Source organism: Anas platyrhynchos, chromosome 35 (assembly GCF_047663525.1).
Source record: "Anas platyrhynchos isolate ZD024472 breed Pekin duck chromosome 35, IASCAAS_PekinDuck_T2T, whole genome shotgun sequence".
In the NCBI taxonomy this organism is placed as follows: domain Eukaryota; kingdom Metazoa; phylum Chordata; class Aves; order Anseriformes; family Anatidae; genus Anas; species Anas platyrhynchos.
In genome coordinates, this window is record NC_092623.1 from 2,554,382 (window position 1) to 2,580,985 (window position 26,604).

The 26,604-nt window shown below is 42.1% G+C and overlaps 1 protein-coding gene across 10 annotated transcripts; it reads right to left on the minus strand.

The window, feature by feature from the left end:
* Window positions 1–1,956: 1,956 nt before the first annotated feature.
* On the minus strand, window positions 1,957–25,314 carry LOC113841997 (ATPase family AAA domain-containing protein 2-like). Of its 10 annotated transcripts, none has more exons than XR_011806150.1 (23): window positions 23,601–25,313; window positions 23,080–23,234; window positions 22,183–23,007; window positions 21,394–21,683; window positions 20,824–20,950; window positions 19,659–19,842; window positions 18,478–18,663; window positions 16,782–16,978; window positions 15,478–15,637; window positions 15,016–15,123; window positions 14,767–14,919; window positions 13,706–13,848; window positions 12,627–12,673; window positions 11,475–11,628; window positions 10,568–10,646; window positions 8,995–9,067; window positions 6,713–6,808; window positions 6,167–6,272; window positions 5,232–5,354; window positions 4,901–5,003; window positions 4,567–4,682; window positions 4,006–4,178; window positions 1,957–3,634 (listed from the first exon to the last, which is right to left on the minus strand). XR_011806150.1 is itself a non-coding variant. In XM_072032067.1 (22 exons), the coding sequence occupies exons 11-22, from the start codon at window positions 14,788–14,790 to the stop codon at window positions 4,115–4,117; spliced, it is 1,104 nt and encodes a 367-aa protein (XP_071888168.1). In that variant the 5' UTR covers window positions 14,791–14,919; window positions 15,016–15,123; window positions 15,478–15,637; window positions 16,782–16,978; window positions 18,478–18,663; window positions 19,659–19,842; window positions 20,824–20,950; window positions 21,394–21,683; window positions 22,183–23,007; window positions 23,080–23,234; window positions 23,601–25,314; the 3' UTR covers window positions 1,957–4,114. The 10 variants fall into 10 exon arrangements, 6 of the variants coding, with proteins under 6 accessions (XP_071888168.1, XP_071888166.1, XP_071888163.1 ...); XR_011806149.1 differs by having other exon boundaries at window positions 1,957–3,904; XM_072032067.1 differs by having other exon boundaries at window positions 1,957–4,154; window positions 23,601–25,314.
* Between the last annotated feature and the right edge of the window lie 1,290 nt (window positions 25,315–26,604).

The following is a 26,604-nucleotide window of genomic DNA, read 5'->3' on the forward strand; positions in this document are numbered from 1 at the left end:
CTGATCTCAGGCTTAGTAAATTGGTTTCAACTATCGTTTAGAAGCACCTGTTTTGGCATTGAGTTACAAGTTTTCAGGATAAATTAACGTGTTCACAGTAAATTAAACAGGTCATCATCCTTTTTTTTTTTTCCATTCCCCAAAGATCAAGCAGATTTTATGTAGGTGCAAAACTGTAATACCTATGAATGTCAGAATTGCGTGGAAGTGCACTTAGAACAGTTGCAGAAATCTAGACTCAGGCCAGTCTTTATCACAAAACTTTGTCATAGCCAGAACCTAGAAATCCCTACCCAACCACTAGCACCTTGTAATCTCTTCACAGACCAAGCATTAGGAATCACCAACCCCATAACACAGTACTTTTCCCACACTGATGTATTTTTTCCCCTAAGACTAAGATTGCAGTCACCAAGCAGATACCTCAGTGAGAATCTATACCAGCCTTACCACATTAGGGAAAGCACACCAAAACCAAGTTAAATATATTAGAAGCCACAAACTTGCTGGACACAAAGTTTAATCAAGATGTTTTAGCTGGGGTGCGTTTCATTTCTTAAGGGTAAGGCTATGCTGCAGTCTGCAGAGTGTGAAGTTTATTGGTCAAATAAATTGGTTAGTACTCAGTTCTGTGGTGATGCAGGTCCACTGCTCCAATCAGGCATGCCAAGTTCAATGAGACCAGACATCTCAGCACTACTACTCCAATTTCCAAGTTCTGTTCGGGTCTCTGAGACTGCTTGATCTCAGCATACAGATCGTGCAATTAGTGTTAACCTAAAAATGAAACTCTACAATGAAAGTGTACAACTGAGTATCAAGTATCCATTGTCTATGAACTCAAACTTGTTTATATTTTACATTTTCTTTGAAAGCTATACCTCCATACTGTATGTATATGGAAAACAATCTAAGCACAGCTTCAGCTACCTTAGCGACATTTAAGTAAAAACAGGAATTCAAAATACTTGTTAGAATCTGCAATGCGGAAGGCAGTGCTGTGCAAGTGCTACGGGTTATAAGTTTTGCTACCAGCTTGCCTTGAGGGATGGAACAACTAGGAATATATATATGAAATTTTTAGTTTACATAAGATACGGATATTGAAAAAGCTTCTGAATTCCCCTACAAGCATAAGGCTTAAGATTCCTAGAAAACCGATTTTTTAAACACCAATTTAGTAAGGCCAACAAATGATTAATATTTGCTATAACAGTTGAAAGTTACGCATTTTAGCTAACACCAAAGTTCTGTTTTCCAGGCAGGCTAGAAATTATGGTCAAAGTATGGAACAAAAGCGTAATCAGGTATAGAACTAAAGTGTTTTGAACTAGTTTCTTACTCAGCTTCAAACAGTTTTGCTAAGGAATGTTGCAGTTTGAAGACATACTGAAGACCTGTTTTCCATATAATTGAGAGGCTGCCTGTGAGAATTCAAACACTGGTAAACATCATGAAATCACAGGCATCATAGGCCAGTTGAAACAGGAACTAATCTGGTGAGTTAGCACCTAGGGGTCTCACTAAAGGAAAAGAGCCACAAAGACACCTCTCATACTATCATTTAAGAAATGTAAACAAGATCAGGGGAAGAAGAGATTTACCAGCTAGCTCATGCCAGTCAATTTGGAGTATTTCTGGCTTTAGTCAAACTAGCACAACTGGCAGAAAGCAATCAGAAAACAGGCAGATGTGAAGGAAAACAGAACTGTCTCCTCCACACTGACCTATAAATAAGCTTTGTGTGAAACAAAAAAGAAAATTAGCCTTACGTGGTTGAGCAACATAGTCATATTAATAAAAAACAAGAATGATACCAAAAGATCAAACGGGGATTCAAAACTAAGATTAAAGTCTTCCATATTTCTGAATGCCTGAGTTCATCTTGGCATGGACAGGGAGAAGTGCAAGAATGCTGGCCATTTCCCTCTCATGGAAGCTTGGTTTGACAATTAGTCTTCTTTTTTATTTTATTTATCCCGCAAAGAACACATCAAAACCTGTGCCATCATGTCATCTTCATCAGCATCATAATCCTATGAACAAAGGGTACAGAAATTCTTTACTGCCAGGGCCATATTGGTTAACACAACACAAAACCAGCTGTCTCCTCCTCTGACTTAACAGTAATTCCACTTCTCTCATTATACCATCTGCAAGGACTACATTTTACAGTAGTGGCTACATAAAAAAAGCTGGGTTTTAAGAGTCATCAGGCTCACGTATTCCAAGGATGAAGAAACACGTACCACAAAAGTATCGTATGAAAACCGGTGTCATCTCTGAAGGTGTTCCATGAAGTTAGCACTCCTGTGACGCGCACGGGGCTGTCGAACACCTCGAGGCACACAGGGCAGGTGAGGCGCACCAGCGGGTTGGGCCGCTCGAGGCCGCGGGCGGAGGGCGCGCAGGACGCCGAGGATTTGCCACCTCCCCCCGCCACCGCCATATCGCCGGTGGCCGCCGCACGGCCACGCCCCTGGCGCACGCTTCGTTGGGTTAGAAACTGGCTGGATAGCCGGGCCCAAAGAGTTGTGGTAAATGGAGTCAAGTCCAGTTGGAGGCCAGTCACTAGTGGCGTCCCCAGGGCTCGGTGCTAGGGCCGGTCCTCTTTAATATCTTCATCGCTGATCTGGATGAGGGCATTGAGTGCACCCTCAGTAAGTTTGCAGATGACACCAAGTTAGGTGCGTGTGTCAGTCTGCTCGAGGATAGGAAGGCTCTGCAGGAGGATCTGGATAGGCTGCACCGATGGGCTGAGGTCAACTGCATGAAGTTCAACAAGGCCAGGTGCCGGGTCCTGCACCTGGGGCGCAATAACCCCAAGCAGAGCTACAGGCTGGGAGATGAGTGGTTGGAGAGCTGCCTGGCAGAGAAGGACCTGGGAGTGATGGTGGACAGTCGGCTGAATATGAGCCAGCAGTGTGCTCAGGTGGCCAAGAAGGCCAACGGCATCCTGGCTTGGATCAGAAACAGTGTGGCCAGCAGGGCTAGGGAGGTGATCGTCCCCCTGTACTCGGCTCTGGTGATGCCGCACCTCGAGTACTGTGTTCAGTTTTGGGCTCCTCACTACAAGAAGGACATCGAGGTGCTTGAGCGGGTCTAGAGAAGGGTGACGAAGCTGGTGAGGGGCCTGGAGAACAAGTCCTACGAGGAGCGGCTGAGGGAGCTGGGCTTGTTCAGCCTGGAGAAGAGGAGGCTCAGGGGTGACCTTATTGCTCTCTACAGATACCTTAAAGGAGGCTGTAGCGAGGTGGGGGTTGGCCTGTTCTCCCACGTGCCTGGTGACAGGACGAGGGGGAATGGGCTAAAGTTGCGCCAGGGGAGTTTTAGGCTGGATCTTAGGAAGAACTTCTTTACTGAAAGGGTTGTGAGGCATTGGAACAGGGTACTCAGGGAAGTGGTGGAGTCACCATCCCTGGAAGTCTTCAAAAGACGTTTAGATGTAGAGCTTAGGGATATGGTTTAGTGGGGACTGTTAGCGTTAGGTCAGAGGTTGGACTCGATGATCTTGAGGTCTCTTCCAACCTAGAAATTCTGTGATTCTGTGAATGTGGTCTTGTTTACTGGAGCGCACAGGAGCGAGACCATCCATCTCGTCAAAGAAAATAATTGAAGGTCGCATCTGATAGGCCTAGCACGAAAACACAGAGTAAAACAGCATTATTTAAAGGAAAAATGCACAAAAACATCATGGTTGGAATGTCATCTAAACTACATCTTTCATTTTAGCCTCTGGGACCTCTACTGATAGAGCTACTGGAGTATCTGGCATGACTAACAGAAGACAGTCTGTCTCAACCCACTGTATCCGGGTGACAGGAAGCAAATCGTTCCAGTAGTTCTTACAGCTGACATTCACAGCAGAAACACTGGCATTTCCATTTCAGTGGGAAAAAAAAACCTAACAAAATACAAAAAAAGAGCAAGTTCTACTTAAAAACGTTGACCACAGAAAATAATGGTTTCAACTCTGACAGAATACACTGTGCATTTCAACCTCACCTGTTCAAATAACACACGAAGTTGGCGTTCTGATTCCCCCACGTATTTTCTCATGCAGTCCGAAGCATTTCTCATGAAAAATGATATTTTCCTGTCACTTCGGCTATATTCACTGGCAAGTGCACGAGCAACTAGTGTTTTCCCTGTTCCTGGGGGGCCATAAAATAGACAGCCTGTGCAATAAAAAAGCAAAAGTAGGCAGGAAAAACAACTGGGCTTCCAGGCAACGTGTTACAATTGACTTCCACTAGATAATCCCTTCTTGCTTGCAAACTAATCAAGCTGACTTGTACATAAAACGGAGAACAAAACCACTCCAACCCAACTAACCCAACTTTTTAAAAACACCAGATGGTAAAACTTAAAATTTTAAGACATTGCTTCTATTTTTAACCTACAAATATTCTTGATTCTATCCGTTTTTAAGAAACCACTTTTTGCTACTACTAAAACAAACGTTCACCGCTGCCAAAAATGTTGAAGCATGGAAGCATATTGATACCTTAATCGAACTTTCTCCTGAAAACAGCTGACTTACGATTTATCACTGTAATGAGTTACCTTGGGGGCTGAATATTGAACCGCTGAAAAACTTCTGGATACAGGAGGGGAAAAATCACCATCTCTTTCAAAGCTGCAATGTGTTCCGAAAGACCACCCACGTTCTCAAATCCAATCTAGAGAGAAATTCAACACAAGAGTTTGTATGTTAAAGAAAGCAGCAATCTAGATCAAGGTTTCATCAGAAATTATCTCAGCACAACGGAAACATTCTGGGCAATTTTTGAAGTTGCTTTAGAGAAAACCATCAACAAAGGTAGTTGTAGATGGCACACTGAGATCTTTCGTAATCACTGGAAACACTCGCTGACACGATGATTAGTTTACGACTTACCGCACTATCTGTTTGCATTGCATCTCCCTGACTTCTTCCAACTTTCTTTTGATCCCTCTGAACTCTCTTTAGGTCCCGTTTCTGACGTTTCACTCGAAAAGTCCTGATTTGAATTAAGGAGAAGTTATAGGGCTTCTTTTTCTTTAAGATGCAGCTCAAAGATTTTTGTTTTTCGTAATAATGCCAAGCAAATGTAGAAGACATTAATTAATATATAGAAGACCTAATTAATTGACATAAACTTACACAGTTACCTTCAGATAAACTTAAACATGGCTAAATATTCATTTGAAGGAGGTTCATCCCTCCCCTATTCTCTAACGACAGCAACCTTCTTGGAGATATGCTCTCGCCATCCTCACTGCTCTCACCACTCTCCTCCGCATCACACGTGCTAAGCAAGGGAGATGAGCAAGAGGGTGTAGAATCACTGATGTCATCTGCACGTCTCTGTCTGCAAGCAAGCATATAGACCAGAAAGTTCAAAAGAAAACAGAGCAGATACTCAGTAACACCAAAAATCAAGGGAATTCTATCTCAAAATTTACTCTGAGATCTATTTTCCAGTCCATTGTACTCCTTAGGAATCTGATTTCAAAGGCCATGACATGATTTTCCTCGTGACAGCTGTCTGCTTTCAAGAATGCTCAACAAAATATCTGGCAATCAACAGCATTCTCTACGCACTAACTGCTTACAGAATCCAAAAAGCCTTTATCATTACTAAGGCAATTTATGATTTCATTTAGATCTTTTATTGTTTAAGGTTAACTTCACATAGAAACATTAGTTGATTCCAAACAGAAACTAGAGTCAGTATTTGACTGATAACTTTTTCTTTTTTTTTTTTTAAATCTAACAAAACTTCCATAAAGCCTCTCCCTCTAAATCGAATACAATTATTTTCGGTTTTAAGAAAATCATTTGTATCCTTCAAGATTAAATAGTCTGACTAAGATTTTTAAGGGGGGATTCTGGCTTCAGTTCCAGAACCAAAGAATTTCAGTTACAGAAACCCAAGACACTACCTCCATAATCATCTTATCAGCGACCCACAAATATCGGATTTAAAAAAGAAACCAACTTAAAAGTATCCACCTCCTCCCCTCCAAATATTTCTTTCCTCTCTACCTTAAGACTACCAAAGTACCGATCATAAACTTACTCTGTAATTACCACTAAACTGAAAACCCTTTGAAGCATTATGCAGTAAGGAGACTGACAGCTCTACGGATAAGTAAGAGCTATCACTAGCCATACACCAACCTGGCACGTCTCCTACATTTTTGTGACCCAGCATTTTCAAGTGACTCTTTCTGTCTGACAGAATGGGGCTGGCCCGAGTTAGTCCTCTCTCGATCTCTTTGTCTTACTGAAAGGAAAGAATTTAGAATAATGATACAGATACATTTAAGAGAGGACGATATCACAAGAGAAAGAAAATGCCACGTGTTTCACTCATCCCTAATTCCAGAAGAATTTTTAACTGTTTTTGCTTTTCATCAGTGCATGGCACAAGTGGAAAACTACGCCCTGCTTAAAGGTGAACTGAAAATCACAAGAGCAAGACTATTAAGTGTGATTAAGTACTGTTATATCAAGGATACATAGCACTAAGTATGCCAAACAGCAAAGAAATACAATGTGCACAGGACACACGTGTCTGATAAAAACAGTGAAGTTCATGTGCAGAATGAAGGTACAGAACTGAAACAGAACTGTGTGCGCAAACACATGTATTTGCATTCAAAAGTTTTATCTCACTTATGTGCACGAAATAAGGTTTTAAGAGAAACTGTGCGTTCAACCTACTTTCCATAGGAGCTCGGTAGCGGTCAGCAGGTTTACTCTGTCGAAGGTTGTAACGCCTTGGAACATCTTCACCACCATTTTCTTTGTTCTCACTTCCTTTTGATGTTTGTAGTGTACCACAACATGACAACGAATCGCTAAGTACTTTTGCAAATTATATGAAATCCAAAATGCATTACACAGATGCCTGTAAGTTTTATTATTATCATTATTTTAAGGACACAGTGGATCCTGCAAAACCTTAAGATGAATTTATGCAAGTCACGTTTCAGAAATCACAAATCCTAGCAGATGAGCATGCATCTAGACATTGTTCTGTCCTCTCTGAAACTGCTGATGGACTTGTCGTCAGCCTCAGTGTTTAACAACAGGCAAAATTCTGTCCTATTGCTTAGCTAAGATGCAGATCTTCTGAAAACAGCTATTTCAGAAAGTCGCTTCTTAGTTTCAGAAAGTATTTAGTGGAAAGGGTTTTAATAATCTGTAGGGCTAAGACTAAGCGTAGTAATCTAAGTCCAAGTCTAGCTCTGCCACAAATTCTGTGAGCAATAATGGGCCAGACACAGGCTTGAAGCTCACCAATGAGAAAACAATGCCAAATGCGCATAAGCTTAGGCCATTAGCTTCTGTCAAGTAACCTGAAGTTGTTTCATGAAAGATGGTAAAAAACACAAGAACCAGAGTGCAATTATCTACTGGGTTCTGGAGAATATCCTCTCACGTTAACAGCAGGACACCGAGGAAGGAACATACATACTCCATTCACCTACCTGTTTGCCAAAAGGATCTTTTTTTCTTGGAAAGCACTGCCCTCTTTGGTTTTTATTTTTTAACCCCAAAGGCTGCATTACTTTCTGAATGCAAGGTAGGTGCCATGGGGTATACAGACAGCACACGGAAAACTGAGCGATCAGTAAATGAGTTTGTGATCACTACCATCTCCAGGCCTTGGTGTTCCAACCCTTCTATCACAAAAGCATGAATTTCTCTGCTTTATTGCTCCTCTAACCCTTTCCTGTTTCCAATAACTTCCTTTATAACAACACTGACACTTTCCTCACTCTTTTCTGGCGTATTTTTCATTATAAATGTATATTCTAGCTCTTTCCTGATTTAAAATTGTAGTTTGCATTTTGATCATCAATTAATTGACCCGGGCTCATTTCCTATTCAACATGCTATTTAAAATTCCTCTCTACAAGTCTCTACTGCACAGCTCCCTGAAACCCACACACTTTAACCAAGCTTCTCCCTCTAGACTGGCCCCTGCCTTGTATTCAAGCTACTCTTGTTAAGACTTTGAGCTAATGTTTTCCTAACTAAACCTCCAAAGGAGTCAACTCTGCTTCTCCCTTACTAGTCCATGGCCCAGCCATTCTTCCTCTGAAGAACTTCCCTCGGGTTCCCACCTGCCACTGTGCATCTCTCTGCTCCTCTGCGCCTCTGAAGGGAGGAGCAAACTATTTTCTGGGGCTCAGCCTCCTGTCACTGTCTCTCCGAGCTCCTTTGCAGGTGTGCAGGTGAGCTCTATCACATAATCTAAGTCGTCAGCTCATCTACTGCAACACCCTTTTCGGTCCTAAGTACAGTCTTGCCCTGTTCTGATCTGTTTAGAAAGCTCCTACGAGGATGATCTAATTTACTGCCTTAATCACAACTAACGTTCTTCTTAAAAACTGTAAGTTTTCCCATCACTTCCAAGTTAATATGGGCTTTCGTGGCTTAACCTCATTCCACAAGTCACTGAGTACCCAGATGAAGCTCCTAATCACAGGCCCTGACAGCAGCTTACGGTGACTGCCTCCTAAACACAGAAATGCACAACGCTATCTTCCCTCCTGCTGAGCTTCACGCTTGGGAGGAGCTTTTCATACACATCTGGCAGCCTATCTATCTTGCTTCCTGAAAATTCTTGCCGTGCTGCTCAAAACCATGAAAACTGTCACGCTCCTGCTGTAGCGGTATCGCTGTTTCGCATGCTGAGTAATGCTGTCCATTTCTTTCCATTCCCACCTGTCTACAACCATCTGTTGCCTTTTACCTTGTAAGCAGTTTGGAAAAGCGCTGTGGTTTTTTTTTGTTTTTTTTTTTTGTTTGTTTGTTTTTCACCTGTTCTGAGCTCACTACAGTACAGCCCTAGAGCTCATACTAAGGCTTGTGAAGTCAATAGCAACACAGAATTTTTACAGAAGACAAATACCCAGTAGATTAGCTTGTTTCAATTGTTTAAGACAAGGCTTTTGGTTAGAACAGAGTAAAGAAAACTTAAAACCAGAACTCACCAATCTCATCTGGACTGCCAGGTCCAGTTCTTTCAAAGTCCGACTTCACACAGGTGAAGATATCAAGGTTCTCCTAATTCCAAGCAGCAAGAAAGATCGGTCACAAACGTGCAGAAAAACAGACGTGCATACACGTACATCCACTGACAGACATGTCTGTCTGTTGATGCTTACACAGTAACACTATCGAGGCACTCCCTATACACACAAAAAATAAATTATTGCACAAGAGGAGAGAATGGGAATATGATTGCGTGCACCCACAATCAGTAACAAGAATTTCTGCTCTAAACCAGGGCTCAGTACATGCAGTGGTTAAATACTTGCCCAGATACAAAACTGAGTGCGTTAGTTAATCATAGGTTAATAACCTACAGCGTGACAGAACCAGGGAAAAAGAACTACCTTTCTAGCAGACATACCAAAAGAAATCATACAGGCGTGTGAGAGATGCTAATAAAAAGTACTGTGGACAATTCTGGATTCATTTCACAGCCCTGGGCAACCAGCTCTAGAGCTGGTTGAGACCAGGTGACCTCCAGAGGCCCCTTCTAACCTCAACCATTCTGTGATTTGAGAGGAAAAGAAGGGAATTCAGAGCTAAACAAAAAGCTATGAAAGTAGGTTATCGGGAAGTTTTAAAACGATGCGCCTATCATTCAAAAGAACAGTAATTTAATAAAATAGTTTAATTTAATAGAGCAAAACTAAGACAGAGGAAGTATGATTGCTGCATACAACTTTAACAGGGGTTCCTCTAGAGACAGGGGTTTATTTAAGCTCTCAGGCAAGGCCAGCACACGAACAAATATACATAAAGTAGCCATCAGTTCATTCAGCTGGAAGTTTGAAAGGCTTCCAGTTCCTGAAAACTCTGGGAGCAGTTTGCAACCAAGGAAGAATTCCAAAATGCAAGTTAGGTCAATTAAAGAAAACAGCTCCATTTGCCTGTAACAGATGATTAAAGCTACATGATACTGGAGATTCTTTGTGAGCTCTCAGGAAAAAAAACGTTAACAGGAATCAAAATTCGAGCGAGTGACCAACACAGGAAGCTATGCACTGCCTTTTGTTAAGCTTTCCAAGTAAGTGCGTTCCTGAGCATGACGAGAAATATGATTTAGGAGTTAAGGATAAAAAGCTAAACAGCTTAAACTGCCAAGCTGATGGAAAGCACCAGTCTTTTTGCATATTCAGTCCCCCAGGCAGAGCTTTTAGTAACATTTGGAGTAAAAACCCAAGTCCGAAACAGCTGTTTGTAAACCGTGCCCATTCAAAAAGCAGAAGGCAATTCAGAAACTGGAGTGGAAGACATGCATTGCAGCATCTCCCCGTTATCCCACATCTTCTGCAGAAGATGCTTCCTCCACTCTGAAAAGATATCTGGAGCACAACCGTATCAGTAAGACATGAAGATATAACCAGAGAGCAAGACCAAATGGTAGTTTAGACCACACTATTCTTTGGAAGGAAGTTATTTCAGTTCAATTAAAATTACAACTAAGTTACTTCACTACGTGAAACGCTCTACAAAAATAGCAAACTGACGGAGTATTTGCTCTGTCATTTGTACCTCAACATCTTCCCAACATCTTTGGCATCTACGCATCTGCTCCATTTCAGCCATTTGTTGTAGCACAACTTCCGCAGTACTAAGATACAAAGTTGACATGTAAGAGCAAAGTTAGGCATGTACGAAAAAAATAAAACAGCACACATAATCAGTAAGAGATTTTAATGGAGTATGCACAAAGCAAAAGTCATTGACACTTAGCCAAGATTTTAGACATTACCAAAAAATTAGGTCAAATCTTTATTTTTGATAGAGATTTAAGAACAAGCTTTTGAGGATTTGCAAACATACGCTGTTTTCAGGTTTATTTTCCCCTCTTACCGAGCACATTTAAAATATATATATATATATTTAAATGCAGGAGGACAATAAGAATTCTGACATCCTAGTAAGATGTTATAAAAAAATTATGTCAACTTTTAATCCTACTTAAGTTGCTCTGCACAGTAGCATTAAGTCATTTTTTGTTAACCGAGGAAAGGCTGTTTGTTCTTCTCTACATGGGAATCTCAGTTTCGTGTTGTAGAAAATGATGAAATGCAAGGAAAGCAAATTCTGAAGCAGAAAACAATTTTGGCTTCAGAAACAGAAATAAACCATGGACAGAAATGCAGAACTGCTAGGACTACTTTGCTTTGACTGTATCAAACCGTCCTCAGTTTCTTAATCAACCATTACATTCATTTTTGTGAGTATGGAACAAAAAGTTCATTAAAAATGAACGCACTTCTGATGCTAAGAAAACTGCCAAATGGGGAAAACTCAACGAATTGAACTCTCAATGCCAGGAGCAGCCATACCTCTTTGCTGTCAAAATACAGAGCAAGTCGAGGCCAACATCATGCCATAGTGCAAAGCCTTGCTAAGGAAGATCATTTTAAGAGGTCTGCAAGAAAAGAGGACTTACTTTGTTATAAGTTTGTCAAATAGAATGGACGAGTTAGTAGTAGAGTACCGACTGCGTCCGACGCTACAGCTGCGGCGCAGCTCCAAGTCCCTGTTTTCTCCGTGGACTTGTCTCACAGTTTTTGCACCAGCTCTACTCCTCGATGTTCTAGTGACTGAAACACAGAAACAAAGTATTTTGAAACAGTGAAGATGGGATTCTCCTTGTTTCACCGTTGCTCTTGTAAAATGTAAACAGACAAACAAAAAATCCACCCTGAAGTGGATTGATTTTTCTTTAAATTTCAGAGCAGAAGTTGTTGTCACAACCACTGCATTCCACTTACTTACCGCTCTGCACGTTTAAACTGTCTACTGAAAACTGTGACCTGTAGAGAAATTCTTAAAGAGACTGAAAGCTATCCAGACAAAAACAAACGTGCAACTTTTGTTCCATGCAGGAGGGAAATCTACTCCAGTTATTTCTGTCTTGGAAAAGGGAGAACAATCAACACCTTTCTCTAAGGTGTTTTCACTCCATTCATGTCAAACTGTATCTAACAGTGCTCAAAACAAACACTATTACATTGCAAGCCTCTTCCTAAGAGGTGTATGTTTTATTACTCTGTTTATGCATGCAGCACTTTCATTTCCTGCATTATGATCTAACAGCTCAAGGAGGTAAGAATCGTTTCAAGAGACACACCCAAACACCACATAACTCAAACTCGTGCTTTTTAGAAAAAAGCCTGCCCATTGTTTACCATACAGCACCCTTTGGCACACGTTTGTTGCTTGCACTGTCATTAAAAGAGCCAAGAGGACAAGGGGAAGGGAAGAGCTACGCCACTGTGGTGGTAGGATCACAGCTAAGGTTTAGTTTTATAGTTGGCAACCACAAAAGTAAGTTTGAACTTATCAAGTATCAATTTACTTTGCACAGTTAGAACAGTTTGCTTTGTGCCTACCAAGCTGCAATTCACACTGCTCCCTCCCCAAGGAATTCATAAAATCTCCTATTTGCACCTACCTCTCTTCACAGAAAAGTCACTGATGAGTGAATTCAGCTGACTACAGAAGGCTTTGGGGCCAAATGAAAGCGATGGAGTGACCAAGTGCCATCCTCTTCAGTAACCAGCATAAATAGGTATCCCGGGGAGTTACAGCCACTTACCTGTGTTATATTCTTTTCTTCGTTCCAATTTCGGCTTTCTCAACTGCCTACATTAAGAAAGAGGACAGGGGAGAGAAGGGAGAAAAGAGTTTTTAGACCCATGAAGGGTGGGAAATTTCACCATGTTTACAAGCCAGTGCTCCATGGTATACAAAGAGAAGCCTGTAGGCCTCACGGAGGATCCAGATCCCAAGTCTGTTGCGAACCATATACACGCGGTTCTGTATGTACCCACATTTCCTAGCTTGCTCATGTTGAATTCTCAAAATTATGAGCAATAGCACCCAAGCGGAAAAGACACATATCCTGGTTTCGGTTAGGACAGTTAGTTTTCCTCCTAGTAGCAGGTAGGTTGCTATGTTTTGGCTTAGGAAGTGTGAAAGGATGTTTAGAAGAGTGCTGACACCACCCCGATGTTTCAGTTGCTGCAGAGCAGTACTTATAACAAGCCAAGGACCTTTCGGTGTCTCACTGTCCTACTAGCGATCAGAATCGGCGCACAGCAACAGCTGCGAGGGGACAGACTCAGGATGGCCGACCCCAACTGGCCAAAGAATTCTATGCCTTATGGCAACACGCTGCACCATGGATAGGGCGGGGCAGCCGGGCTGCTAGGGGTTACGCTGGGCACTGGTCAGCGGGTAGTGAGGAACTGCACTGTACATCACTTGTTTTGTACACATTACTATTAGCAGTACTATTATCATCATCATTATTTTCCTGTCTTAATAAACTGTCTTTATCTCAACTCGCAGGCTTCACTTTCCCGTTTCCCTCCCCCATCCCAGAGAGGGAGGTGGGAGGGTTGGAGAAGGGCTGTGTGGTTTAACCTGGCCGGCAGCTACACAACAACACCTCAAAGTGTTGGGGAAAAAAACACATGTTTTTTTAGAAAAGCAGGAGACTTCCACTGAGAAGAGGGATTCTAGTTTTAAGGTACTGGTATGCCATCAGCATGCTCATAGGCCTCTGCTGATTTTAGCCGGAGGTTTATCAGGCCACAACTCACTGCACATGCTTTCTCTCTTGCTTTTCAATCTACAAATCGAACAGAGATTGAACATATAGAAATACAGTACCTTGAAAAGCGTCTTCTGTTGACATTTCCCCTCAGCATCGCCATACTTTCTTCAAAGCTGGAGACCAAACACCGCAGCATGCTTTTTCTCACTGATCTTAAACAGTGTCCGTTGAAACATTCAATACTGGTAGAAGAATAATCCTAGGGAAAGAAGGAAATAAGAATATATTTATGCGAACCACGTAGATTCACATAAAGAAATTCTGCCTCACGCAAGTTTAATTAACCCTCCTGACTTGGTAGTGGGGCAACTAATGGCAGGCAGACACTGAAATGCTGCTGTGCTCAAGAAAAACCTGGGAAAAAAAAGCTTTCAAAACTAAAGCTTCCCTCTCCCCACCATTTTCTTGTGCATAACTTAAGCTTAATATCCTTGGCAAAAAGATATTGCAGCAAAACCTTTCACATAAACTTAGTGTTTCGTGAAAAACAACAACAACAACAAACTTTAAATTCAACTGGAATTTTTTTCAATAAATTCAACTGGAAATTAAATTCAAAACTTTAAATTCAATTGAATTTAAATTAAAAAAACTAAACTAATTAAATTAAAAAAATTAAATTCAGTTGACTGTTCAGAGGAACAGTCAAGCTTGACATTATACATCCTAGAATTAAAATCTAGTTCGAGTTTTTCTCCCATCTCCACACCTTGCTGAAGATGCTTATTAGGAGCTCTGTCAAAAGAAGTGTAAGGCTTGTTATATCAAAGCTTTGAACCCTTCTTACTGCCCTTGACCTTCTTCACATTGCTGCTCCTACAAGGGTGAGTACTATCATTTTTAGTACGAGAGGGAAGCTGTGATATCCTTGAGTGGGGGGTCGTTCTGTTTACAAAATGAAGTTCCAGGAAGAGTACATCAAATGAACCAACTTTCTTTGAACTTCAATACATAACTATATTGAATGAATGACCTCTGGATTTCTCTCTCCCATTTTGAAGTAAATTTGAAAACAAAATACCTCTGGCATAAAGAGCCAGGCATCAGAGACACCTGTTGCGCCTCAAGAACAGAGAAGGTATGAATGACAAGAGCAGCTGAATAAAATGCAACTTGCCATTAGAAATGGGTGTACTGGCATCTACAGGTGCCGCTGGCATCTCCTCATTTTCATTACTCTCTTCCTCTGGTTTGTCATCTTCAGTAGCAGGGTTCTGCTGTGGTGACTTGGAGGAGTTGTCGCATGGAGCACACGCTGGAGAGGTGCGACCTTGCAATAAAGAATAGATACCAAAGATCTTCGCCGTGCATTTTCAGTTACAAATGCAGAGACAAGTCTTAAAATCCTTAGCGTTAAAGCATGTACCTCTTTTCTCACGAGATTCTTTAATTTGTTCACAAAGTCATCCAAACTCTGTAGCCATTTCGTTCCTCACCGTTGCAGTGTCTTGCAAAACACAGGCTCTGTGACGATCTGAAACTTTACAGACTTTAACTGAATGTTGTCTACCAACCAATGAAACTGTTTTGATCACAGAAAAAATTGCTTTCTTCATAGGTTGGTTCCAAAAGGTTCTCTCAGTGAATATTTTCAGCATAACAACATCCAAGTTAATTAAAACAAAAGCACTAGTTCCTTGGGAACACTTGTATCACAATTCCATGCCCAAGTAGCAAAATGATAAAATATTTACAATGTGGTAGGAGATGTTCTCTGTGGATGTCCAAAATCATCTAATCCATCCGAAGTCAATTGTCCACACACAGCATTTATCCTTCTATACGTCTGACAGATTTTTTAAACTAGGGCTAAAAAGCACATCCTCACCTGTAGATCTTTGATCCGGGTAGTACTCTAAGGCATTGTTACAGATTAGATCGATGTCCTTCAGATAGTCTCCTGCAGTGAGGTACTGGCGCGAGTCAATTTGAGTCAGAACTGTTGAAAGATCCATCGGCTCTTTAATCCTTGTGGCATAGTCAGGTACCTGCAGATCAAATACAAGCATTCAGAGGTTTTCTTAACCTTGCACACTGTCTAACAAAATTATTCTGAAAACTTTAAATAAACGACTTCCTAAAAACTCTGAACATTTGCGATGCATCAGAAGATGCTGAAATTAACCAGTTTGCTTCTCAAAAATGGAAGGGCTCTTTCAACTGGCATTAGAGCTGCTAGGAGAGGACAACAAGTAGGGAGGTCAGAAGCACGTGCATGGTACAGAAGAAACACTGAGGGTGGGAGATTCATTTCACTTTGCTTCAGAAAATCACAACAGTGAAAGCTGAGCAAGCCATCCGACATTCTCTTTGTTGTCGACATTGAGGAAAAGGTGCACGAATTGCACCTGTGAAGTACCTATTGCAGGCATCTACTTTAGAATGAGATAACTGGGCAGAGAGGTGCTGATTTCTTCCCTCAGACCACAAGAGGAGCCTAATGACTAGTTCAGATGAGGACACATGTATCTGTCTAGATTTTTCACAGCTCAAGAGCCTAGGAGAAAAGGGGAAGAAAAGCCAGTGGATGCCCACATGAAGAGGACTTTTGCTGATCCGCAGGTATATTCAAGTTACATCTGTCTTTGAAACATACGCCCCTAGTTTAGGCTTATCTAATCAATTAAGGAGAAAAAGGGATCTAAGCAGCCAACTGGAGGAAGAAGAAAACACACTGCACTTACGGTTGATTCCTATTGAGGAGTTCCAGATGAAACAGAGAACAGGACCTCAAAACTTATTTTTACAAACTGCTGCTCCTATTCCTGTTCCCACAGGAACTGACAGTCCAATAAAGGGCTTTAGACTTCATTAAAGTAGTCCTGAAAATACTGTTTGTAATTATAAGGAAAGATCTCCGTGCTTTTCAGTGCTGTGACATGCCTACGTATCAAAGCCTTTTCACGAGCAAACTGTGTTGGCATTTGGACTGGCTTTTTAGAATGAAACCAGGGCTTTCAGCAAATAATCCCATAAGAGACATTTGGGAGTCAGCAGAAGTAAAAGCACTGCCACTGCTTCTTGCAAAATCCTAATAGTGCAGCCCTAAAAACAAAGCTGAACCTTCCCCAAAGCGCTGAGAAATACGAACACTGAGAAGTTACAGACACACACAGATCAGCACTACTTTACCTTCTGTGGGTCAACGGGCTTTGCAAATTCCCTGAAACGTCTGTCAGTGGCAAGTCTGTGAGTAACGTCCCTCAAGAAAATTCTAAGTTCACGCAAGGTATCCTCCTCTTCCTCCTCCAGCATCCCTGCTTCTTCCTCTTGTGGCTTCTGAGGCTCAGCCGCTGGTGCTACAGGCAGGACTTCCAATGCCCAATCAACTTCAATTAATCAGGAAAAATTAGCCAATTTACAGTACTCAAATACAAGCATATGACAAATTACTGACAGAAAATGACCACCAAAGCAAATCCCAAAGAGCTAGTAACTTCGATAGGAAAGTTTTAGATGTACTTCTTATATCCTCCTCACCTGTTTTCTTTACAGGAGGCTTAGCCACTTGATTTAGAATTAGGTCCTCAAAAAAAGCTGCTCTCTCTGCCCTACCAGACAACTCAATATTGCACACTTCTCCAAATTCCTTATTAAATAATTTTTGGATCTAAAGCAGAAGGAGGAAAGACGTTTCAGATTTAAAGGCCACAAAAACTCATCTTCTATTCCAAAAAGACGAGTACCTTTTAAAATTAATAATAACCTGAAGAACACAAACTGAAAAAAGTTATCTTCCTGGCCTTAAAAGGCTACATTTTCACAGGCTGACACGGCAAATTCAAATGTCACCTTTAAGAATCACCTGTAGAATTAAACCTCACTGAAGGGATTGTACGCTACACTGATAAAGTAATGCCTTTCACCACATCCAACATCGCTTCCTTTGTATTTACTTGCCTTGCTGCATCCTTTACTTAGAACCTTTATGGCTATAGAGGGAAGAGAAAGGCTTCAGCAGACAAGTGAGGGCTTTTTGCTGACTTTTTATTTCTCTACCAAAAGGTGCCTGAAGTAGCTAGTACCTCTACGTCTTCCTCCATTTTCCATTTCTAGTATTAAAAGGTAGGTAAGGAATTTCACTACTTATTTTAGAAGGAATTTAGAACCTGTACAAAAACTTCTGTGGGAACTCAAGCACTTTCAAAGCAGTTGATAATAAACACGTCTAGGTAAGACCCGTTCTCTTCCCCCAGTAACTGAGACAAAATAATCAGAATGAGAACAGCGTGTTCCTGTTTTGGGCACCTTCCCTTAATGTAAACTCTCAGAAGTCAATGAAGTCCTGCATGTACTTTTACTACAGTTTATTTAGGAATACAACTAGAATTCGATTCCAAAGTTACTTGAGCAGAAATTGGAACTCAGCTTTCCAGCTTGGAAAGCTTTGGCCTATCTGAAGAAAGAAACTGATTTATTTTTTTTTAAATCAAAGCGTTTCAATTCTCTACTAAATTGCATTATTAGCAGTTTACCCAACATAGCATGGAATGGCAGACTGTCAGAAGAAATCTCTTCAGTAAAGACATCCTCTTGTCATTTCAAGCACTGCATATTCTTGACTGAACCACTTTGTAGCCACCGGAATTATTGTATTAATTTATTATTTGCATGCATGAGAAAGGGGTGAACGTCACTTGCTTGACTCAGAAAAAACCTTAAGCAGATGCTTTCACAGTATTCTTTTTCTCTAAGCAAATTTTAAGTGATTTGTTAGGGTGCCTGAGTAATAACAGTAGGCATTTAACAAAGCACAGCATTTTGATGCTGAAAGCATTCATAAATTACAAGACACTGAAGAAATAGTAAGAAAAGTATTGACAAATACCTCTTCTGGGAGATCTGAGTGACATACATCAGACGTAGCAAGCAGCAAAACTGGCGAAAATGCTGGAATGTTACGTAGTAGAGTTAGAAAAGTAAGTTTCAAGGCAGGTCCAGCGTTGACCCACCATAAATGGATATCTGGGACATAAATTATGCTTGGTGCTGTCTTCTGAGCATTTCGGATCAGCTAGTGAAAAGGAAAGCTTGGGTAAGAAAACTGAAACACGGAGAATAACCTGTTAATACATAGCTACATAGCCATCTGACTGCCCCATGAAATGAAGCTACGTGAACAGAGTGGCAAGCATCCTTTCACATAAGGAATTTCTCTGGGCACCCTTTCAGATTATCAGTATTCGGAGAACTCTAGTCAGAAGATGGGAAGGATATATTCAGGCAGTGGCTAGACACCATAGCTGTATGGCCACAGCCACAATCATCGCATAACAAAGAAAGGAAATGTCCCTCTTATGGGACACATCAGTATTCAGTCGTGTAACATGTCTGTCCTTACTTGTATGGCTCTCAAACGTTTCCACTAAAGGTAAAAATATTTTGAGGTAGTGATGCCAAACAATAAAATGGATTTCCTGCCTAAAAGTGAAAACACCAAATCTGTTCATTTTCTCTAGTTAAAACCACATCAGCGTGCAAATGAAGTGTTTTGTGAATGTTAATGCTTTTATTGCACATACTGCAACAGCACAAGTTGTGTATGTCCGTGTGAAAACAAAATAAACACAAGCCCCAAACCTTGGTTGCCTTACTACTATAATTTAAAAGAAGGCTACAAAAAGTAGCTGACATGCAGTCTGGTACAGAGCCATCTACTGGGAGCACACAGCCTTAGGAGGCAATGAGAACTACTTTCTGGATCCCAGGGAGATGAGCAGTATTTCTTTCCACAAAGAGATGTTTATTAGCAACACCGCCCAGCTTCCTGAGCTGCTAGCAACATCCTCACTGTGAAATTGGGTATGGAAAATGTGGACATGTACAACATCCAGATTGTTTGTGGTGCTGTCTAAAAGAAAAGGGGATGTTCAGACAGAAGCAAACATCCCAGCACATTAAAACAAGGCCACCTCCATTACCAATGAATTTTGCTCACCTTACTTGCAACTCGATTGATCCTTTACATACAGTCAGAGAATCCGATGAGAATAAAAAGAAAAGAGGTACCTGTCCGCAGATTTCTTCTGGCAGTGCAACGTTTGTAAGCAGAACAGAAAGGTCCAGGGTGTGAACGGGAAACTTCTCCAAAGCGTGCAACACCGCGGGTGCCACGTATGAAACCTGGCCGTACCCTTCTTTTCCTACTATTAGCAGACGGGGCCGGCGTGATGTTGGTTCGCAGAAAGCACTCCTAGAACAAGAGTTAAGAAAACAAGTTTATAAATGAGGTGCTGAATAGACAGACACACAGATGTTCCAAGTACTTTTCCTATAGACTTTCTTTTCCCTCCCCAAATAATCCAAATGGCAGTGGTATATTAAATACATGTAAGATTTCCAGTTAAGTTATTCAGGCATTCCAATTGTTTCATCTTCTTCCCTTGTGTTTCCTATTCTTTACTAAACCAAGACTGCCAATTAATATCCCTGCAATCTTGCTTTACTACTAGGAAATAAATTTGTGAGGAGCATTTCTTTCCCCACTACAATCAGGCTGTACCTTTGCTGGCTTAAATCAAAGATGCTAGAGACTTAGCCTTGCTCTGAAGCACAGAAAATCTTCTGGACAGCACAGCAACAGAAACTGAGAAAAATAGCTGATCCAGCTGCAACAACATGATCTAACTTTCCAACGGTGGGCTTGCATGACTTCCATACTAAAATACCACAAGATTAACACAACTTGGTGGCTTAACAAATAAAGACACCATTCAAATTTTTCTCAAGGTGTTTTAACAAGCCATTTCTCAGTTTTCTTTCGGCTACATAATTCACTACTGGTTTAACAATCCTGGAAAACAGAAGGGCAAAAGGTGGCAACACAAACCCATAAAGTTGGGGTATTTTTAGCTAAAAGGACAGGCAGGACATTTATGTGGTCTTGAGTCTTTCAAAGAATGCCATGGATTAAGTCAATGTGTTCTGGTAGTCTACGGATCACTTTGGCTTAGGAAGAGAAGCCTGGGCTTTTCAATTTGGTCATTCACAGCAACTTCATTACAACTTTAGTCCCTTCACCCTTTCTTCTTGTGAATACCAAGCACCCCTTCAACACACAAACTTGATGTTACCCCTTCGTCTACCACCCCTCACACTTTTAACAGCTGGAACTGTTTACAAAGACTCAGCAGACCTGAGAATTTAAATGTAACAGGGATCCATCTTTCTTTACCTGCTGAAACAGACGCGTTTTTTCTCTGGTCCGTCAGGCATTCCATCTTTTAATTCATCTCCAGAAATCAAGGATGCATCGTCATCACAGTCGAACATATCATCTTGTAAAATAGGATTTAAATGGTCTGAAAGGCAAAAGAGGTTTGTTAACTTTCCTGAATAGACTTTGTCTCTTTCTCTTGCACAAACCACAAGTTTTTGCTTTAGCAGAATTATAAAGAAGTGGATGCTGTGGTTATATCTTGCTGTCGGTCCTCCTTTAGCGCAAGCTGTGCATACGGGAACATCTTCTGCACAACTTGTAAAATATTCTCTACTGATCTTTTAAAAAGTGCCATGAAAATTGGTGAGAGTGCTTGTCCGGGTGAAGCCAAGATCCTGTTTGATGCTGGAACAACCTTCTTCCTACTGGTCATTCAAAACTGCGAAAAAATAGTCTACCAAGTCAGCTTTTTTTGATTTGATAATAAATCTGCAGACTGTTAAGTTATCAAGCACTTCAAGACTGTTTGAAATAATCTCTACGTTAATATAAAAGGAATTCCTCAAACACACTGCGGCCGCTTACCTTTAATATACTCGTTGGACGCCATGGAGCTGCATTTCTTGCTTTCGCCTGCACTGGAAGGCTTCCTTTCCTTGTAAGGTTGTTTACTGCTCTCACTTCTGCATTGCTCACATGAAGAGCCATCTGGAGGATGGGATTCTTCCTTCTTCTCCCACGTTATCTTCTGGAAACAATGATCTAAGTGTTCCAAGGAGCCTTTCACTTTCCTGGTGTTTCTCCTTTTTCTTCTTCTTTTACGCTTGCGATTGGCATTGTCAAAGTGGAGCGCACAGAAACACAAATCGTGAAGTCTAAAAGAAACATGCAAGTTAAAAAGAGAAAAAAAAGATGTGGCACTTGTTGCCTATATGAAACTTTATTTATTTTACCACAGGTGATGATTTGCAGCATGTCAGCTATTTTGTGGTGCTATGTGCACATGCAATTTACTTTAGATGCAGCAAACTTAAGCCCTCAGATTGAAGGACCATAGGTCCTGGTTTGTACACAGATCATTAACAATGGCTAGCTCTGGAATAGGTGCAAGCAGAAAAAAAAACTTTTAACCTAATCCGGAATGGTGTACGGATGTGATTCGAATTATGTGGTCCAAAGCTCTGACACAATTCAGCAATAGCTTTCATGTCTTCACTGATCAACCTAACAACATGATCCCCAGCCAGCTGATGCTATCTAAATAACTCAGAAACTGCCAGGAAAAAAAAAAAGAGAAAAAAAAAGGAAGACATGAGAAGCACCCAGAAAAGAATTAGGATAAAAAATGCGGAGTATGCTGGAATCCTTGCTTACTTGGAATCCTTCTCTCCATGTTTATCTTTAGACTTCTTTTTCTTCTAGAACTTGTGATATTTTTGCATTTTTTTCACCACCGAAAAGCTCCTTTTCTATCTCTCTATCTTTCCTTTCTATTTCACTTTCACTACCTTCTGCACGGGTATATTTTCTTTTTGTTTCCTTCTGTTTCATTTTTCTGGCAACAGCTCTCCAAATGAGCTGACACAGGTGGAAGTGCATGTCTTTCACGAGAATGTCTTCCGGAATGTTGCTGAGGTACCAAGCAACGATGCAAGTCTGCTCGGGGTGTGCTAAAGCGACGTACATCTTCCTCTCTCAAGAGGGAACTGTGAGGCCATCCACTTTTGTAATGATAACGCTTATGTGACCTGCTGTAGTAAGTTGCAGTCGATTTGTCAAGGGCTGCATCGCCGTGAGAGAACTTCCTCTCTCTACTGTCTCCTGTCGCATGAGGTGAATAGTAATCATTGGAATAGCTACATCTTTCCCATCTCCGTGCTTCATCTCGATAGTATCTTTCTCTGCTCCAACTTCTTTCCCCTTTGGATCGGTAATACCTATTGCTACCTTGTTCTGATCTTCCTCCGCTGCCAGATCTGTACTTTGAATATTTGACTGCTCGTCTGCCATTCTCAGGGCTGTTTCTTTCAGCAGGGAAAGCTCTGCATCTGCTTCCGTCCCAGTACTCCTGCTTGTGACGCTTTTGCTCAACAACTTCCATGCTCTGAGAGCACCTCCTCTTGCTGGACGGACCTGCTTTTTGACTCTCCTTCTCTTCACTAGTCTCGTCCTTTGTATCTTGGCATCTCTCTGTAATAGCTGAGGAGGAAAGGTTTTTAGAGCTACATTCAGTGTCACACTTGAGAGAGGAAGTTTACTGCAATTTCTCACCAGGCTCAGAAGACTCTTTGCCGGACAAAACGTTTTCTTTGGAAATGAGGTCACGTTCTTTTCATCTTCTTGGTTTCTCCTTCTCTCCACCATCATCACATTGGTACTGGGCGAGGCATTCATCATTCCCAGCAGATTTCGGAGGGTCTGCCACACTGCACAAAAGAAAATCACATTTCTCACTTCTGCGGAAGGACGTGAATATTAAGAGGAAAACCTTCCAAAGGCAAACAAACAAACAAAAACCTCCGGACGACAGGAACACTCGCAAAGATATGCCATTTAGAAACCTCTCCGGTGATTAGGACACCTTCTCCAGCTCCCAGAGAAAGTGTTTTTTCCCCTCTTGCTTCTGAAGCCATTGCACTAAAAAAGCAAACGCATCTCTCTCCCTCCACATGCTGCTCTGAGTAAGAGCCAGAATATTCAAAACCACCCTATTTGTTCTCCCCACACAGCTGAAAAAACAACAGTTGAAACAGAGTTTTCTACCTCTCTCCCAAGAATTTACATTCACATACCTTATGACTGCAAAAATACAAGGCGGGGCTCAGGAGGAACAGCCAGTGTTGGAAATGAAAAAAAGCAGCCTGTTTCTTCAGAGTCTTAAGCCTATGCTACTAGGAAAAAAAAACCAAAACAAAAACAAAACAAAACAAGAGGAGAGGAAAACAACAGCGGGAAATTTACCTATTCTCCACGTGTTCAATTGCAAAGCCTCCTCTGGAGGATCAACAGCTGTGAATTCAGCGTGCTTAGGAGAAATCAGATCTACGTCTGAACCCCAACTGTTTCAGTAGTATCACTAACTCACGTTACTCTGAAGAAGCAGTCAGCACCGTGTCTATGTTAGGAAATAGCTGAACATAGTATGTTATTCACAGGAATTATTCAGGCAGCTTTGTTTAGGAAGGCTGGCTTTCACTACAACATTACTAGCCTGTAAGCCTCATGGCATCACCTTCCATCCTGACTGCTAAACCTCCTTGCTCCCTACTATCTTCTTTGCCAAGATACAGCTCTCCACATTTACTTTTCCTACTTGGATGGACTGAATTTAAGTTGTCCTCCCATTCTTCTTTAAAAGTGATCATCCCCCCCCGTCAAAGATCAGTCGACAAGTTTGTTTTATATCAAACAGGAGCACGTCGTCTCCCCCGAAAACACCATCTATGAGGGTGGAGATCATTGCAGAATGAAGCCCTTTATCCGCAATGGCTTTAACAATCGCTTGGACATCCTCAGGGTTTATTGGTGAGTGAACCCTCTGCCCCCCGTCTGTCACCCAGACCGGGAACGCTAGCATGGCCGATAGAGCCCAGACGGCGCACGCAATCTTAAGTTTCTCAATCCGTGAGAGGAATTTCTCCCCCTCGCGGTGCAGCTTTCTTTCGGTTGGGGATGTTTTCGCTATCTGTCCCCATTTCCTCCTCCTCCGAATTTGAATCGCTATCTGATCCGGAGTCGGAGCTCGGCTGACTGCTCACCTCCGAGTTCCGGTCCCCTCCCGTCGAGTCCTGGCCCTGCCCCCCACCCCTGCGGGCGGGCCGCTCTCTGCCTCGTGGCTCTCCCCGCCGCCTTCTCAGCGAGGCGTTTGAGCCACTGCAGCGTTTTTTCGGATGGCCGTTCCGATCGGCTCTCTGCCCCTCTCTCGCGCTTCTACCTCCTCCCCGGTCGTCCCCGCAACCGTTTGCTTTCTCCCCTTTGCACGTGTTAGTCAAACCTAGCACTTCTTCCCCGTTCCCGCAGGAGGCTTCTTCACCCGACTCTTCGTTTTCTAGTTCAGCACCGTTCTGGGGCGCACATGGCCGTGGCCGCTCCCAGATTTCCCCAGGGTCTCGGTCCCCACCGGCACCCCTGGCTTCCTCAGCTGAGCCACCCCACAGCTTCCACAACTTGGATACGACCTTCACAAGGGTTTCCATCTTCCTTGTTGGGCCGGGAGCGTCCTCCCCGCCGGGCTGGTCCCGCCGCTCCGGCCGCCGTTCTCCCGAATCCCGGAGTTTTCCCGGGTTTCGGCACCACTTGTTGCCTTCAGGGGGCAGCGGCGACCGACCCCAGGCCGCTCGGTCCATCGGCTCACAGACACCAAGGTGGTGGGTGGCAAACGCCGTTTATTGTCGAGTCCCATGGGCTTATCTACCCGAGGCCCATAGCGCCACTTCCGCTTGCTTACAGCACAGCCCACACGCTACTGCCCATCAAGGGAGGGGCTCCACCTTTCCGTGCAGCGCCACATCTTCCGGCCGCCAGCCCCCAACTACCCACACACCTAACTAGAGGACCAAGCAGCACCTTGAGAGACCCAAGCCTCATGGAGGTGCCTGCGTATTCAAGGGAGGTGTTTGTGTGGCCTGGGGAGATTCTCTGGTGCTCTGACATCCTGCTTGTGTGCCCCAGGGATACGTTATCTAATGCCCAAGGGAGGAGCCTTGGGGCTTTTGGAAGGTGATTTAAAGATCAAAGCCAAAATTTCTTTAAGTGGTATATTCTTTATTGCAGCGCTGGATGCACGGGGGATCCTTCCGCCTATCGTGCATGTTCGAAGTGACAAAATATCTCATATTTATACAGCGAAACAATGAATATTCAATCAGCACGCATACATATTCATTACCTAACCCCGCCTACCCTCGCTTCGTATGCTAATTAGCTTATCAGTCCTTGCGCTTGCGCAAAGCCTTCCAAGAATTGTGGGCCGGGGTCTCCAGGATGTGGGCAGTGGTCTTTGGGAGGAAGGCCGTAGGTCTTCCTCGTAATGCGCTTTTCACCTTTGCTTAATCAGTTGTTTTCCAAGCTGTAAAAATGCTGAGTTGGCTTTCAGTTTAACTGAGGGTCGGCAGATAACAGGAAGTCTCAGTTAACAAGACAAGACAATTGACTCAAGTTATCTCAAGTCTCAGCCTGACTAACGGTTAACAGATACTGGGATGTTTTCAAATAACAAGATGCTTAAACATAACAAAAGGTCTACGGATAACAAGATGTCGTTTACTTTGTCCTTGATAACTTTTAACCACAAGTTTTATTCTATCCTAAAGTGAGTTTATACTATATCATTCCCCCCTTTTCTGGAAAATCTAGTAAATTCTTTTACTTAATATGGAAATTTTCTTCCCAGTCTTTATGATATGTACCCCTCAATACCTGACCATGCACATTTGTCAAGGAGGTTAACATGGACATTCGTTGTAACAATTTCCAATTCCAAACAAGTAATACAAAAGACAATATTAAACTTACACCAACTAATATCAATAAAACAATAATTGGGTGACTCAATGTGTTCAAAATCCCAGTTACAGTTGGCGACCATCCAAAAAGTGTATCCCACCAGTTGTGACTTGTGTCTCGTTTTACTCTTTGCAAAACTCTGCTTATTTCCTTTGTATCATGATGGACAGTAATTAGAGTCTTCTCTCCATTTTCCTGAATGCCTTTTAAAATTCTAATCAGGTCTTGGTGTTTAACTAGTTGCTTCACTAGTGTGAGGTTCATCCCAATAGGTGTAGGTAGTAACTTATG